This window comes from Antrostomus carolinensis, unplaced genomic scaffold, assembly GCF_000700745.2.
Source record: "Antrostomus carolinensis isolate BGI_N321 unplaced genomic scaffold, ASM70074v2 scaffold4549, whole genome shotgun sequence".
NCBI lineage: Eukaryota > Metazoa > Chordata > Aves > Caprimulgiformes > Caprimulgidae > Antrostomus > Antrostomus carolinensis.
Window position 1 is genome coordinate 46,427 of NW_010340503.1, and position 14,833 is coordinate 61,259.

The following is a 14,833-nucleotide window of genomic DNA, read 5'->3' on the forward strand; positions in this document are numbered from 1 at the left end:
TGAGTTAATGTAAGCTAAATTATTATTTTGCTTAAATTTACACCCTTCTAAGTTGAAAAACATGTTCTTTTAGGATCTGTTTATTAGACAGTAAGAAGACGTCTCTAATTTCAACCACTGCAGTGAAGAAAGCCAAGTAATTCCTACATCATTTTAATTCTAGTCAAAGGTTTTAAAGCTACTTGAGAAAAGTGGCACTAGAGTATATATCTCACAGATGTATACAGACAATAAATACATACAAACACACAAAATACAAATTTAGAATCAGGTTTTGGTTGTTGGGCTCTGCTTTTTTAATAATGATTGAGAGAATACACCCGAAAGATTAAACAAGACAGCAATACATTCTTAAAGCACATGAAAATGGCATCTGATCTTCATACAAAAAGCACCCTCGCAATATGCAACTCTTTAATTAATGTTGTGTTTAATAATACACGGGCTAACAACAGTAACAAAGAATGTTTAATCAAGGTTTGTTTAGAACATGACCCTCGAGGCTGCCTCTGTATTCGCCTCTGTACTGCAACATTAATGATTTTTCTTTTTTGCCTTTGACAGCTAGTAACAAGAATCCTGCCTTTAGGACATTTCACAAAATATGCTTATTCTAGTGATGCAGCATTTTTAGTTTTGATACTGCTGATCAGCTTCACAAAGAAGAGCTTTCTAAGAAACCATATGAGTAGTCAATAAATCCATGTTAGAAAAAATGTATCCCTCAAAGTTTGTAATTTTTTTACTGCACCTCAGAACTCAAACTCTCTTCAAACATATACTTCACCTCAGAGTCGATGGTTGCTATTGTTAGTCTCACCACTTATAATCCTTAAGCATATGGAAATTTAGCAATTCCTGAAAAAGTATTCAGTAATTTAAAATTAATCTTCTTATTTAAAAAAAACTGTATTTTTTTAAAAAATCACCTTTGCAAAACGTCTACATTTTTCAGTATGTAAATGTTTTTAGAGGTGTGAAGGAAATGTCTTTAATGTACAGTGCTGATAAGCAACAGAAATCTGAGTTCAAAAACTTGCTTCCTTAAAAGAAGCAACAGCTGCCACACAGACATAAGTGAGATTTAAGGGCGGGGGGGGGGAACACAACATAAAACAAAAAACACCAAACCCACTCCAAGCAGCGAACACTAAAAAACTGCCTCTTGTCTGTGTCATCAATTTACTGAAACTGAGTTAATAAAAACAATACACAAATAAAATTCTCCCTTCTTTTTTTTCTTTTTCTTTCTTTTTTTAATGCACTTTTTTGTTAAATGAAACTCCAGTTTCCCTCCACTAACATGTAATAAGCAGAAGGGGGGAAAACTGAATTTATCTAAGAGCATTAAACAAAAATATATAAAAGTAAATAAAACAACTTAACCATATGCAATTTTTCTTTAAAAGAAACAACTGTAATTAATGTCAGGTCAATTAAAATATCAGAAGTAACGCCACCAGTTTTGAGATTGAATTTACTTACCTTGGCCCTCTGAGGGCAGTGTTACCTAACACACGATTAGAAGCATCAGCAGACTATTTGATTAAGTCAGTAGACACTAGTAAATGTAAAGCTCTTTTGTTAAATATTTACTTACTTCTGATTTCATGATCACAAATTTGCAATACAGTTCAAAGCTACTGTAAAAATGTTTAAAATAACTATAAAGTATACCTGTCTTCATGATTCATGTCCTTCAATCTAATGTAAATCTGTAATTATACACAATGCAAAAGATTTGACAAAATCTTAGTGCATATCAAAAAACTAAATAAAACTGTGATTTTTTCCTAATGTGCCTTAGCATTTTAAAAGCTATTTTTATTATATAACCCCTCTCAAGTATTTGCCAGCAGTTCAAGAAAAGCAGAATTTGGAACTAACACTTTTTGATTCTGCCTTTTATACTGTGACACAGTGAGTATTTATTTATATTAACTGTTTTCCCACAGTTCCCAATAACGCTAAATGACATTTTGAGCACATCTGTACTTAGATTAGACAAATGCATTTTTCCAGTCACGACTGGGAAATAGGAAACATTTCATGTAATGTGTGGGCTCGGCTTATACCATATCTAAGCTTCCACTAAGTTTCCTGAAAACTGGGGAACTAAGGTGACAAAGTCCAAGTGCCCTTCACTGTCCATGACTTCACAATGATCCAGTGCAGCTATCAAGACTGGTCAGTTTATGTTCAGCTGTGTACAGCTGTGTGGCCAGAAACCAGTGAAAACCACACAGATATTAAAATCTTGCAGAAGGCAGCAAGCAGCCTTGGGAACAAGCTCTAGGTGTTCCTCAGCTGAGCAAGGAGAGAGGGAAGTAGGGAAAACCTTCTCTTCTCCAGGCCAGCCAAGATGCACTGAAGATCAGGCAAAGGGTAGGGTGTTTTTTCCTGAAGTAGGTAGTGACCAAAGACAAGGGCTCCTACAAGTAAATCAGAGTACTTCCAAGTGGAGAGGTGCAATCACCAGGCAGGGCAAAGCCACCAAGCTGCTCTCCATGGTCTGTGCAGCTAAAACGACAGGTAGGACCAGTCTCCTCAATGGAAAGTTTTTCCCTGCTCTTACTGTGGGGTTTTCTTCCCCCCAGGTTCCAAATGCAACCTAAAAACGCGTTCCAGCTAGAGGCTCACTAAGGTTCAAATCACCACCCACCCGGATTTTTTTATTATGAATACTGGAGTGAGTCAGTGACCTATCTTGTATAAATGCAACAGCACTGCAGCTCCTGCTGTTTATTCAATCCTGTTGCGTTAATAAAATATCTAAAAACCTAGAGGAAAATATTCAGTAACAGAGACATACCGCTATTCAAACGTCAATGCAATTTTCCAACTGGGCATCTACAATATCCACGTTAAAATGCTGGTGTGTTCTGGCATCTCATGGAAAATACATGTGTACAGCACATACGCAATTTTCAAATGCACAAAATTTTGTCCTTTTAAAAAATCGTACCAGAAATACTGAGTTAGCTGACATCCTGACAAGTTGAGAATTGACCTTTACCATGTCCATTTTGAGCCAACAGGAAGAAAAACTTGCCAGTTTCAACATCACTCTCACTTCCCCTTCATTCTTGAAGGGTAAGAATTAGAACAATAAATAAATTAAATAGAGGTTGATATTAGCACATACCGTCTGGAATAACAGAGTCCTATATTGCGTCAGCATTCCTGAACAACAAAGGAGATCAATATTTTCTAAGTATGCCTGTTATTCAAGAATGGAAAACCAAGGTCTACATCCTGGAAACATTTAGGGAAACTGCTCACATTTTCTACGTTTCACTTTTGCATAAGGTTTTATAGGATCAAAAATCAAAATCCTACACTATTTATGCGCTTCTCAAAATAGTTGTATAGTATTTAACAGTGTTGAGACATATTTGTGGTAAACGCTAAAAAAAAAAAAAACAAACCCAAAATATTTTAGAATATTGTCTCACTTTTATATATATATATAAAACTAAAATCCTTCATGTTCTCAGTACTTTTAAATATTCATAATTTTTTTATATAGGACTATCAGCATCAAGTGGTACTTTGTATAATAGAAAAAAATATGATTTTCCTTTCTTCTGTTTTTATTAAGTGCTATCAGACCAAAGGATCTTTTCCAGATTTTGAAAATATTTTAAGAGTAGGACAAGTATACAAATATTCATATATAAATTACACTGAATAAAACAGTCAGCTACAGCAGCAACAATTGAAATCCATGTACTTGGTACAAATGTATATGTTAAATCAGACAATTAAAATGTAAATGCTTTTTACACGTAGCTAAGTTGAATTAAACAGCTTCTTAATATTCTCTACTTACAACATTTTGTAAAACAGCCAACTCTAGTTTACACAAGAAATCTCAAACTTCTATTGTTTGCAAAAGAATATGATAAGTTTGACAATAGCATTATCATTCAGTTGAGTTTCTCTGACAGATTAATATGTTGTCAAAAATTATGTGACTTTCCCCTCTTAAACCTGGTGTGCTTGCTAGCATGTTTTCACAAAGCAAACTGTCTCACTTTAAAAACTGGTACATTGCAGTAATTTTAAAATAGCTCCTCTGAACTTTCTCCTTGTCACTAGGTGTGCTCCTAGCTCAGACCTTGGAGGTGACAAAAAGCTAGCACCAGCATCATTCATCTATGTTTCTTCCTCAAGCACATTGCTAAAGTCAACATTTTTGCTTTATCACTTAGCCCACATCATTTGCAAAGAATCAGTCCAAGATACACAGAAGCATTCCTCAAACTGTTTGAGCTGAAAGAACAGCTCTGCTACTGCTGCGAACACCAGGATACTCTGGTTGCACGAAATGCTTCACAACAAGCAGCAATGCAGCACTACTCAGAGTAACGTGGACTTCACACACACCAGCAATGACATAAGGCAGAAAATGGCACAATTCTGTGGAGAAGAACTGACAACCCAACTAAAAGGCAAAAAGCAATTCTCCATTTGCAGTGTTGTTCACCTCTGCCTAGGCTCAGAGGCAGAAATCAGCACTTCAGTAGGAGGTAGCCACACCCAAATCTTCAGTTAAAATTCAGATAATGCAAAACGGACTTCTTCACTCTGCCACAGTGATGATAAAAGGGGACATCAAATGCTTCCATCAGTAGTTACTGTTATCAATGATCTGCAGACCTGATGCTATTAGACCTAAGACAGAAGACACAATAAAAAGGGGTTCCTTCACTTCTGGTGAGGGCTTGGTGGGAAGGGGTGGTTAGGTTCATTCAGATACTATTTAAGTCATGTTGTGACTGACCAAAAAAACCCTGATATATACTGATAACTGGAAGACATATCTGCAATCCACAGCCACAGTGCACCTCAACCACTCTTTCATTTTCCACTTTTCAGCTCAATACAGATTATCAGAATGGTCAATTTCAAGTAGCATGAGAGAAGAAAATTCATTACTTTGAAGTTTCCATTTTTATCTTTAAAGTAAGAGGTCACCTGGATAAGACAATGCTTTCATTCAGCCTTTCTGGGCTAACTTAATTTCCCTCCATGCTTGTATCCTTTTTCACATTTCTTTCACATTATCCTGGAAACACCAGCAGCAGAAGTCACCAAACAAGAAATAAGAAAGGATTTTAGTGGAGGAAGGAAAACCATATTCCTATAGAGCAACCCAAATTTATTTTATGCGCAACTGCCAAACAGGAAAACATAAGTTATGCCTAACCAGCTCCTTGCCTTTGGAGAAAGAACTGAAAATAACATCAAGTGAAAATTAACTGCTAATCTCATTCTAACCCCTAGCATTTAGTTGTCTACTATATATAATACTAGACAACCATCGATTGGCACTTTTGGCATAAGAAAAGCTCAGGATGCAATAGTAGGGGTATGCAACGTATCGGTCTTGAGTAGATAGACAAAGCTATGTAAGAACTTGTATAGCACCTGCCCACCAAACATCTGAGACAGAAATAACAGCATTACTCTTTTTACTTTTACTACTTCCACAAGTCCCAAATTTATTAAGTTGTTGGGTTTTTGTTTGGGGTTTTGGGTTTTTTTTTTTCCTAAACCACCACATGGAGAAATCAAAAGTTTTCTTCCCTACAAGAAAAGGCTCTTTTTAGGAATAAACAACAGAGGGAGGGAAGATATTAAACTCCTGAACTAATTAACAGAAGTAAAGGAGGCGGTGGGGGACAATGATAATTAATATGTACCCTCCTCCTAACCAAATCTCCACATACATTCATTCTGTATATGCACACACAACAGCAGCATCATAAACCGTCTCAAGTTCTTGCCATTATTCAGTTCGACATCTGCACATGTTTATGCGTCTCTCCAAACAACCTCTTGAACACCCTGCTGGAGCTGTCATTTTTTTCTTCTCCCTATCTGGCAGATGGCAAGTCAACAATCGGCATCAACAGCAGCCGAATATCTCCCCCCTCCATCCGACCCCCCTAAACAGACACAATAATAACTTCTTTGTGCTTCCCCACAATGCAGCTGCTTAAACCATTTCGCTACAAGGCTGCTTTGCCTTAATAAAAAAAAAAAAAAAATCCCTTCTGTCAAGTCTAAAAAGCAGCATAATGTTAAGCAAGCTAAAGCCACAGCACAGCTGCAAACGGGCAGACACATTGACAGCTCCTCCCTTAACAAAGCCCTGTGAATTGAAGGGGGTTCATCTGAGGCTCACACAGTAATTAGTATAAAAAAGTCCGACAGCCTCTATTATGCTAGGAAAAAAAAACTGGACAGAACTGGGCTGCTGTTTTGCGTCAAGAGTTCTGCTGCAGAGTAGATAAATCATGTTGGGTTTTTTTCCTCTCTTTTTAAAGACAGTAATAAGGAGGATGAGAGAAGCTAATTTGAAAACTTGGACACAGTAATTGTACCATATGGTGAGCATTTATCCCTTCTGAAATACACGCTAACAGTCACTTACATGCACAGTGCTTTGTTTTACAGTTGTTATTCTCTCTACCATATTCATAAAATGGATCTGAATATCCGATACTCCAGAGAAGTTGTGTGTAATTAGCAGCAAAACTGCCTGAGCTTAATATATTGGCCTACCATAGCAATCTAGTTAATTGCAGAAAATCCCATGCCCTCAAATTTAAATAGTGTCCACTTCAAGGATTTTTTATTTCTCTCAAACTGGCTAAATATCGCACATAATAAAGTTCAGAGAAGTAATTTATTGACACTAATACTCCTTGATACTGTTGGCTCTAAAACACGAGCAGGAGGTATTTTCCTTTACGTCCATGCAGTATAGAGGAATTCATTCAAGAACCATTTAACAGAAACCACACAATATTTCCATCCCTTCGTACTTGGGAAAGGAATGGCTCTGTAAACTTAAAGGTGAAAGTGAACTCCAGCACAAGGCACCGGAGAGAGACAAAGACTTCAAATCCACACCCCCACCTCCACCCCCATTTTCTTCCTGGATCGCATTTTGCAGTATTTTTGTTTGCAATCCAAATGGTTCATTCATAAAGACCTTCATAATTAGGAAAATATACCATCCAGCCCTCAGGGTCTGCTTCCTCTTTACCATATAATTCCAGCTTTTCACTCTGTTCATGCCACCATGTCATCCTGGAATCAGAGAAGATAAGGAACCAGTTGAGTGGAGCTGGGAAAATGTAAGCTTCTTTAAATAAAAGAAACACTAATTAAAGGGCAAAATCGATATATCTTAGAAGTACTACTAACAGAAAATAAGATGTAGTGAACTTCCAAGCAAGGGAAGTAAAAAACTCAAGCAAAATAAAAGATTAAATTTAGTGAAAAATTAAGCAGACATAAAATGAAGTCTGCAACTGAGGATAATGGTATTTGCAAAGAACCAGAATGGTTTCTTTCCTTCAGTCTTTACCTCAGAAGCCAACAACACAAAGCTGCTTCAGGTAACAAACAAATACTTTCAACCGTCTCTGGATCAAAAAGGAGGTATTGGAGCAGAATGCTAGGTACTCAGGAGTCCCAGAACTAGGCAGAATACATCCACAATTCCTAAGAAATTTTAAGTGAGGTGAAAATTACAGGCAAAAACCATCTACCTTTCAATGATGACAGTTAAACTAAAGGACTATAAAATGGAGAATCACACTCCACACCCCCAAGAAGAACCAAAAAACATTAAAAAAGAAAAAAAAAACCTTGAAAATGTCAAGTCAATTGGCTGGATGGTAATTTAAAAAAAAAGTGTTTATAATTCTGTTTATAATCAAACACTTAAATAACACAAACGGACCTAAGAAAAACAAGGCAACACTGTCTATGAATAGAAAGATCATGCCCATCATACACATGGGATTTCTTTAAGAATGTCAAGACAATAAAATGGATAAAGACTTTCTGACACAATTTATTTCAACTTTTAAAAAGCTTCTACCAAGTTTAACGAAACAGTAGTTGTGTGGAAGAAGAAAGCTGTGTGGTTGAAGAGAACAGAAATAGGAAACTGGATAAAATGAAGAGAGCAAAATAGGATTACACAGTCAAATTTCAATCCACGATGCTCTACAGTTCTCTGTTAGGAACATTTTTAGTTAAAATACCCAATAATTATCTGGGATCATCACTGCATATACTGAAAGACAGTAACGCTATTCTTAAAAATGCAAAGAATTTCATAGTGGCAAAGCTATGCCAATCAGCTGAGAAACACCAGATGAAATATAGTGAAGAATTACTTGAATTAATAAACAGTTATGGGAATAACCTGAAATACTCATACACTGTGTTTAGTTTTAAATTAACCACTAAAGAGCAATTAATGTAACCTTTGCTTAAGTATGCAGTACTAAGAAAGAAAGTAAAATATTATCATTTTTAAAGTTGCACAATTTTAGGAACACTGAAAATATTATTATTCCACGATAAACAAATAAATTACAGTTTTGCTAACTATATTAAAAAAAAATACAAGAGAACAGAAGGGCTTCGGAGACAAAACACAGGGGGGAAAAAAAAAACCAAACCGAGTTAGACAGAAGCAGAGTGAGGAAAGACTGGATTAGGTTTTCATTTCAAAGGGAGGACTAGGACAAAAGGATTTAATGACACAAATGGCCAAAAGTAGAATATCAGTCATCTCACAGGAACACATTTTCAGAAGAGTTCAGGAACAGATTTTCAAGCATTCAGCATCTACAGTTCTAACTGGACTCTGTAACAACACCACATTAACTAGCAGTTTGCACCATGGCAATGCCAGCCACTCACCCATCAATGCAGCCCCCAACACCTGCTAGCACCTCTAGAAAAAGCCAGCCTCTCCTTGAACACCGTGGGGCATCTCCAAACTTGTGTGAGCAGTTTTTCTTAAAAAATTAAAATCTCACATTTAGGAAATTGGAGTAAACGTTCAACACAGGCAGGTTCTTTCTTTAATCACTATGCATTTTTGTCTGAGCACAAATCTGGTACTAGCCAGGGAGTACTGATGGTGACTTTAAGTCCCAGCCCTTGGCCACTTTGGTTCACCTTAAATACATCCTACTGCCAGCACAGTGCATGTGGGAAGGTGAGGAACACTTGCAAAGGAAGTGTGCGGTGCATCCCATGTCCTGATCCACTGTGTCAGCACTGGTGTCCACACAGCTAGGGCAGGTCTACAAAATGATCTAACCAAAAACACACCCGGAGAAAATAGGTTTTGATCAGATCAAAACAATTTCAGTTCACTGTACAGCTGGTATCAGGACAAAGGAGAGACGGACAATAATTGGCTGGGGGCAAGAAAGATGCAAGAAGAAGGTGCATCAGTATGAACTTATGCAAGATTAGCTACTGATTAATCAGGCTGCTGATCTACTATGTAATTGCAATTCTTGTTTTCCAGTTAAGCTAGAAAATCAGGTTCAAGTGATTCAAATTTCTATGATCAACTGCATCTCTAAGCAACGATGCCATGGTAATTCCAATGCAATATTAAACCAAGAATTTTCCTAATACAATTTCACGTTCTGTACAAGCAAAGTATATTCTGATACGTGTGCCAGAATGTATTCTGACAACATTTTTTTCACATATGCACACCGAAATTAGAGATAAAAAAATATGTAAGCTGTAAGGAATCTGTACAAATCTCTGTACTCTGGCAAATAATTGGAAAATCACTTAAAACTTGCAATTTGAAAAAAGCCAGAAAAATAATACTTGTGAAGTAGTTATTACAATTTCATTATATTAACAAAATTTTAGCAACATAAAGAGATCCCAATATAAATTGATATTTTGAATTAGACGTGCAATTCTTCCCATACTAGAAACAGTGCCATGAAGATAAAAATAATTTGGTCATTATTTTCTTAAATTTGCAGACTATAATTAAAATAATAGAAACTAAAAAAAAAAAGCCCAACTCAAGTTTTTAACCCCAGGATTCTACATATTTCTAAAATATTTCACTGCCTTAAAATGAATAAAATTTCTTATAACACTCACATAAGAATCATAATACAATTCAATTTTAATATACATATTTACAGCATTTTATTTTGCATGATTTTAATATATTACAATTGCAATAAATATGCAGTCAAGTGAGGTGTTAAAAAGTCTTTTGCTTCAAGTTTTCACAGAACTCTGAATTAAAAGAAAGCTTGAGACATAAGCAGAAATGTGAAAGTCTGGACCCTGCAATTTTATTAGCACAATTTTTTCACCTCATTTTCAGTCACTTTAAAAACTTTTCAAACAGAGCTATAAACTATAAACCCCAAAATTCCAGCCACAAGATAGAACTGAAAGATGACTGACCTGGAAAAGATATAAATTTATCTAGCCAATCTCAGGATGAGGTTTGTTACTCTTTTTCCACTAACAGACACATATTTTGTGGTTTCTCCACTATCAGCATATATTTTTTTCCTAATCTGAAAAGTTTTTAATGACTTAGCCTCCAAAATAGTTTTGATGTAAAAGGCAGCCTAGTAACTTACAGGGTGACCTTAAATAGATCTCAGCAACTCTACAATTATTTTATTCAATGCAGAAGTCAAATTTCATAAAAGAGAAAACACTGATAATCTCCTCCTACATCTGGCCTTTTGGAAATTGTGATTATACATACAATAATTTACTGGCACCAAATATTTAACATTTGTGACACCAAAATAATAGGGAGCAGTAAGGAACTGTAATTTTCAAAAAATGTATTTGCATTACTATTGAATTAACTAAACAAATCCGATATGGTTTTAGTGGAAGTTTTTTCCTCTAGAAAGTAAATAGCACAATTTTCTAATTAATAAAAACAAAATGGAAACTGACTTACAACACTGACTTCAAAATCCTTGTGAAAGTCTGTACTGGTGATGTCACAAATGCTGTCACATCTGAGCAGGTATTGTCTGTTGAAGGTTCAGAAATGTCCATTTTAATGAAAACATTTATTAGAGGTAGTTTAGTTGTGTATTCCGTTTTTATTTTAATGAATAACAGAATTCCTTAAGAATTATGGTTGCAACTCCCTTTAAAAATAATATATTATGTACAATCTAAATAGCTCAAATATAAGGATCTGATATATAATGGATATGGAAACCTATATAAGAGTGAGGGGAAATCCATACTTTATGCTTCCATCAGCCTTTAATAATGATGTTTCCTAACAGTGATGTAACACTCACATTTTCTAATTTGCGTAAAGTTATCTACAAATTATTTCCTCCGAATACTGAAATGCCAGTGATAGAGTACTACAAGACAGGAAACAGTTTCTCCAAGCTTGTAGTTATTTTTAAATTAAACTTTTTAACTTCATGATACTTTGAAGCCATGTATTTTCTTCCATTTCTCCCCACTGCAAAACACTGACTACTAAACAATTACTTTTCTTATGTCAAGAAATCCTCACATCACTGGTCCAAATCCCAGAGACAGAGACTTAAAAGAGATGGGGCCACTTGTTCACTTAGACGCAAGTTGGGAGTATCTGAAAAAAAAAAAACCAAACCTTTTCTTTCTCTCCTTTCTCCCCTTGCAATCTGGGAGCAGGGCACCACCAAAAGGATCATGCTGTACTATGGGATGGGATTTGAGCTGTGTAGGTGCCCAAAGAACTCTTAAACATTCATCTTCCTATTTAGAGCATTTATAGCATAACTATTTATATACTTAAGTTTCTTTTGATGGAAGTCATCTATCTATGTTCTATATTCATTTCTGTATGTGCCCAGTAAAGACAACCAAACAAAGAAAGAAGCCTTCCTAATAAAGACTTACAGGGAGAAAAATAAATTCAGGTACAGAACTTCTTAAAACATCTTTTAAAATTTCATATCTGTGACATAAGAACTAGAACAAATGGCAACAGAATAAAGCTATGTTTTTTAATTCAAATTCCAAAGAGGAGGGGAAAAAAAAAAATCTCATGCCAGAATGAGGTACGAGGACATATGGGCAGTCTATCACCTGACTACCAAACAACAGTACTAAAGCTGACACATGTTTGTTAATCCCAAGAGGTAAAACGCTGCTTTGTCTTCTGGGGGGTGTGCTGTAAATGAGTGACCGTTATGATGCTGATGCATTTTTCCATGCTAACGTTCCCCAGGGAATTTGACTTCCTCATCAGGGAGAAGTGACACAAATTTTTCGTCTTCTCTAAATCTCTTCCATATTTTTGTTTACCAAATGTGCACATAAGAATAGCAAGCATCAGCAGCACAGCTGAAACAGTTCTAACACAACAGTTTTAACAAAAGCTTTTCCTCTGGATGTCTACAACTTAATTCAGTTAATTTTTATACCAAGACTATTTAGTTTTCAGTAACAGCTTGATCTTCTACCAACAGATCACAGTTTGATAGGGAATGACTGAAATTTAGTGACATGATTACTGGTTACAGAAAGCAAGCCTTCTTCAGACAATCTGAGATGAGTAATGGGAGCAATGTTTCACAGAGACCTGGGTAATCTCTAATGTACTTTTTACCTCCATATAGGTCAGAATAAGGCATGGTCATGGGATCAATGATCAGTAAGCTATAGAAACACTCTAGACCTCTAGAAGTTTCTCATTCTCCTGAAATAAGTCTGTTTTCAGACTCTTCCATTTACAACAAAACCCCTCAGAGAATTCCATGTACAATTTTTCACTGTATCTCAGCTGATCCGGCTGAGGAGAAACCCTGACACCTCCTCCTCTTTCCAGTCCTGCAGTCCAGTGGTCTTCCTTGCCTGATATGTCACTTGTGCAGCCCACTATCCCAACACACACAAAAAAAAGGGGGAAGTGGAAAAGGGGAAAAGGCAGGAATAGGACAGTTTCCTGCAAGACCAGATAACTGACCCCATCAGCTGGCTAGTCTTGCTAAATTCATCACAAGGTGGCAAGGGGGATATGTTCCAGACAGGGTCTGTCTGAACCTCCTCCTTCGTTAGCAGTACACCATTAAATCTGATTAGGAAACATCCTCTGGATACGGTTTTCAAAACTTCTCTCTCCCTGACACACTGGGCATCTGTTTAAATGATGTGGTTATGCGACAGGACTGTATGTGTATCTACTGTTGTTTGTACAAGCACCAAAGCAGGCAACATACAACTTCTTGCTGTGGCCCCTGTTTGTAAAAGGATGGTCATGCTGCCCCATTGCATCCTTCATGGGCATTTGCTACTTAGGTAAAAGTGCAGAAATAGTAACGCCCCTGCCTCCAATTAAGAAGGAAAATTAACAGTGACTCACACAATACTTTTAGCTCTCTCTCTCTAGGTCTGTATTTGTGCTACCACAAATACAACATTTTTATTCTTAACCCAGCAATGCTCCACACACTCAAGAAAGTGCCTTTACAGGGTCTTTAAACAACTCTTTATTTAATATGCAAAACTATATTAAGAAATTACTTTACTACTGTGAATCGGTATCTTGACATAGAAAAGCATAAAGGACTAATAGGCTTAACTTAGCATAAGGAGAAAACAAAAATACACAGCAAAGGAAGTATGTGGACACTCCACATTCAATAAGAGAGCTCTAACTGTCCACGATATTGAGTACAAAAGTGACAAGCTGGTGGCGACAGCAGTACCCAGCCAAGAAAGATTACGAAAAACACTAGGAATTACTGTAACTTTACCTTTTAATATTGATACAGTTTATCTCAAACAGCATGTCAGCAGGGACCTCAGTAAAGAGAAACTAGATTTTTCCTGTCTCATTTGAATAACACCCTGAGCAAGTCTTGGACAAATTCTCAACAAGTTCACATTTCATTGCTAATTTAAGTATCGCGTGTACAAGTCTATGCAGGATATTTTGTGATTTGTATTCATGGTATCGTGTACTTTAAGATAAAAAGGAACATCTCATCATTTCAGTGTGACCTCTTCAAGGAAACAGGCCATAGAATTTTCCCCCGTTATGTGTATACTGGTAAAAAACTATTTGGTTTTTTAATATTTACCTTCCAAAATGCACTCTGCATTGTTGTGAGGGTATCAAGATGATCCTCCTTAGTATTTTCCAGATCTGAGCCACCTTCATCTTCGTTCTGTATATATCTACATTCAACATTCAGCCACAGAGCTCCATTATTCCTTACATTGCTACATTAAAGAGCTCTTTACATTCCCCCATTAAGGTTCTTCTTTCTCATGGCAAGGCAATCCCATACCCCTCAAAATCCACACAGGTTCTCAGAACCTCATGTTCTAAAGTCATGCTATCCAAGCTGAAAACATTATCATTTTTCTTCTCTACTATTTCTCCAGGATGTAAATATTCATTTTAATATTAAATGGAAAACTGCAATGGAACTCATAATTCTCATCTCCCTATGCTAATTTATTTCTCTGTATTCTTATGCATCTTGAGAGGCTTCAAGGAAACTGTTTTCTGCAGAATTTGACCAGGAACTCTCAAGAATTACAAGCATTAAACAACCCGAAGATTTTACTTCACTCAAGGGGTTTCAAAATTTTTCAGTTCATGAAACCCTAACTTTTTCCAGTAGAAACATGGAGTCCTAAATACCAAGAGGAGGGCTGCGTCCTATACCCTGAATAAGTTGGCTGGGCAGTAAGCTTTTGCAGACTCCTTCAAAGCAGTTCACAGATCCTTCTGGATCTGCAAACAGGATGGAAACTACTATTATTATTTTTAACTAGTATTAACTTGTTATTTAAAATAGCACTACTTCTCTTCTAGCGGAAAATTTCTCCATCTCCCAAGAATCTATCTGAATGCTTCATGAGTAGGTAAAGCACTGGAGTGGAGGAAAGCTGCTCAAGTAAATCTGATATGGAAATATTCAACATCAACAGAAAAATATAAGTAAAATCAAGGAAAATAGTAAAAAAAAAGGGGGGG

General features: G+C 36.3%; 1 protein-coding gene across 1 annotated transcript in view; it reads right to left on the reverse strand.

Moving 5' to 3' along the window:
* The window catches only part of LOC104531302 (RAC-gamma serine/threonine-protein kinase), a 57,609-nt gene that overhangs the window by 40,108 nt on the left and 2,668 nt on the right, over nucleotides 1-14,833 (reverse strand). Inside the window, exon 2 of the mRNA XM_010176154.2 lies at nucleotides 14,498-14,590. Within this exon, the coding sequence (XP_010174456.2) occupies nucleotides 14,498-14,590 (93 nt within the window). The remainder of the gene's footprint in view (nucleotides 1-14,497; nucleotides 14,591-14,833) is intronic.